The 3127-nt window shown below is 37.8% G+C and overlaps 1 protein-coding gene across 1 annotated transcript in view; it reads right to left on the bottom strand.

Annotated features, from left to right (window-relative positions):
- The window catches only part of OTULIN (OTU deubiquitinase with linear linkage specificity), a 59391-nt gene that overhangs the window by 14078 nt on the left and 42186 nt on the right, over positions 1-3127 (bottom strand). Inside the window, 1 exon segment of the mRNA XM_019518438.1 lies at positions 1566-1691. Coding sequence (XP_019373983.1) covers positions 1566-1691 — 126 coding nt within the window.

The raw sequence follows: 3127 nt of genomic DNA, 5'->3' as shown, positions 1-3127 counted from the left end.
TTTTAATTTTAATCATGTATTTGGGGGGGAGGGGTTGGAGAGGATTTGTGATTTTTTTAAAAATCAGGGAAAGCCAGGATCCCTGCTAATCATTATTCAATCATTACTTCCACTCATCCATTACCCTACTGCCTTAAGCCATAGCAGGGTTTATTTGATAGAGAACAAGTTCTTCTGCCCAACAAACATCATAACTGAATCAGAAACTATAAAGATGACAAAGTAATAAGAGAATAAATAAGACTCTATTCAGATTTTTTTTTAAACTGATAGCAAGCTAACAGACTTTAAGTAGTTTATGCACCTACATCTTAACCAGCTAATTTACAATGAAACAAGCAGAAGTTGTCAAAGTTGTCATTTATCTATTTCCCCCCACCCCTATCCTGTATTCAAGAATTATTCCTCCCACTTGATCACACTTTTTCAGTGTCTTAAATATATAACATACAGCACCTCATCCCAAAGGCTTTTTTCCTAAACATGTTACACGCAGGAATTCCTTTACCACTCAGTGGTTAAGTGGACAACCAACACAGTGACTCTTTAAGGGAATGAATACTACACAAGGATGTCCACGTGAAGTTTTATGTTCACTAGCACAGGGCTTTTAACTGTCTTTGTTTCACCCAAAGGTGCACAGAGGTCTTTCCCAAACAAGAGCTCTTGCCTGAAACACAATTAATTTACCTCAGCCAGATGACACAGTCATTCTGGAAAAGGTATCGTAGCACTAGCAAGTACTACCACATTCCACGTCATAGCAATGAACTTATGAAATACAGATTACGTGTAAACAATAGATACCACATTAACTGCATGCAGTCTCCCTATTATTATTATGTCTACTCATCAAATTGTTCAGGAAACTAATGACATCCTCTCATTTTGCCTATACCCTAAAGCAGTGGTTGGCAGTATTTTCCATGGCAGGTCAGAATGATCCAGCTCAGATCAGAGAAGCACCAGCACTACCGTCTGACAACTACTTCCAATCTAGTGTGACATGGGCAGGTGCAGTGCAGTGCTGGTAAAGCCCTCTACTACTGAATACTACAGAGTCCTGCAGGCCAGATCCAATTGGTCTGGTGGCCAGGTCTCACCCACAGGTCATGGGTTACCAATCTCTCCCCCAAAACTAAGTAGTACTGAGTACTAACATTAGAGGTGAAATCTCCAGTACTCACTTAAGAGAGAGAAAACTTCTGTATTTTTCTTAATTCTCCCAGCTCTTCAAAGATTTTTACTGTTAATTTGTGTCAAATTCTGTATGTTCTCTAACTGATTATAGCTACCTCCCCTAATATACTTTTTTATACTAGAAATTATGTTGAACAAGATTCTTTTGTGGACACTGACTTGGGTTATAGGAACATTGCTGATAGAAGATTCATACCAGTCTAAGTATATTTTTGGGAATTGGAGATATTTTTTAAATGTTAAATTTGTGATTTAGTAAGTTGGATTTGTTAATAAATAAAGTTTAAAAAATCATGTTGAATTGCTGGAATGCTAGACACGCTTATTTACAAATCAGGAGAGAATGAGTACATAATTTTCCAAACCTTCTTCCTTAGTAGTCCTAAATATTCCTTAATTTCATCACCAATTCCTCTCATCTTTCTCCCCAGTTTTCCTCTGTGCTGCCAGTCTTTGATCCAGTCATATTTGCTCAGCAGCTTTTCAGGAAGCTACAAAGTTAAGAGGGTAAAAAAAAAAAATACAGCAGTTAATAAATCAGAAAAAACTAGAAATAAAATCCTGTCTCATATCTGTGACATTTACTCAATCAAATATTTATATGTATAGGTGCTCATAGTTTTACTATGATCTGTTCTTCATAAGAGCCATCCTGTGCAAAGGAAACTAAGTTTTTTAAAAACAAGACAACCCCCCTTATCCCTACTTCTGCCCACTAACATGGCTTTTTGCACCAATAACTGAATAGGGAGATCAGTTAATTACCAGTCCCTGATGCAGCTGAATATCCTTTCCCACTACAAAAGTGGCTTTTTTGCTGGATCATTACAGACTCTGCCGGACACATCACATCTAATAGAAACAGAGTATTTAAACCACCTAATAAACTGAAGTCAAGGTCATGTTCCTTGTGAACATGACTATTTTATGGCTCACAGTATTCTTGAATTATGAGAAAATTATATTTTGGCATTTTCTAAAAATGAAAAGTCATCTTAACTTTATTCTTTATATGTAGGCCTTTATACCCTACTTACATTTATATGGTTGCTTAAAACTTTGCTATCAGTACAACTTACACGCATCTTGAGGGTTATAAAGAAGTGAGTAAAAACCAAAAATCTGTAGTGACTGCATAGTGGTTAAAGTACTAATTTACTAAAACAATCATGCTTTGAAAATCTGATTTTGTAGGCAGTATCCAGCAGCTGTGTCCAACATTTTCCTTGAAGGAAATAAAAAGGGCTAATCATTCACCAGATTGTCCACATATCCTTGCTATTTAATAAAATATAAATGTTGTCGATAGAATGCAGACACCAATTATTTTTAACCTTTTCTAGTTAAACTGTAACAATAGGGAGCAATACCTATTGGAAAACAAATGTGTGCGTGAAGAGGTACTAACACAAAATGACACCAGAGCAGAGAAAACAATCAAGCCGGGAGAGCAGCGATTCAGGAGAAGCTGCTCCCTGCATATAAAAAGAGTCACGCGGCAGGGAGGAGAAGGTGAGAGCGGGAGGCGTCTCCCCCAGGAGAGAGAACAGGGAGAAGATTGCGGAGTTGGGGCAATTCCAGAGGGCGGTCCAGCATGGCAGAGAGGGCTGGACAAAGAAAAGGAGCTGGGTGGCTCCAGAGGACGCGAGTGAACTTTAATAGGATTGCACCAAAGAAAAATATAGGTGCGGGACGTGGAGAAGCTGTGAGAAACAGAGGCAGGGGTGGATCCTCTGGGGGAAAAAAAAAAAGAAAAAGAGAAAGTAAGAAAGGAAAGACAACAAACATGTTGGGAAACCTTGGCTTTGATTTTGATTTTTTTTTTTTTTTTTTTGAGTTACTGACTTCCTCAGGAGTGTTTGAGGAAAAAACGAGGAGGAACACGTGAATACCTACAAAAATAAAGGGGAAATAGCATTGAAAATGA

The sequence above is a fragment of the Gavialis gangeticus genome, unplaced genomic scaffold (assembly GCF_001723915.1).
Source record: "Gavialis gangeticus isolate Ggan-Ray unplaced genomic scaffold, GavGan_comp1, whole genome shotgun sequence".
Classification (NCBI taxonomy): Eukaryota; Metazoa; Chordata; order Crocodylia; family Gavialidae; genus Gavialis; species Gavialis gangeticus.
Note: the sequence above shows the minus strand (reverse complement) of the source record. Positions and strands in the feature narration are given on the sequence as shown.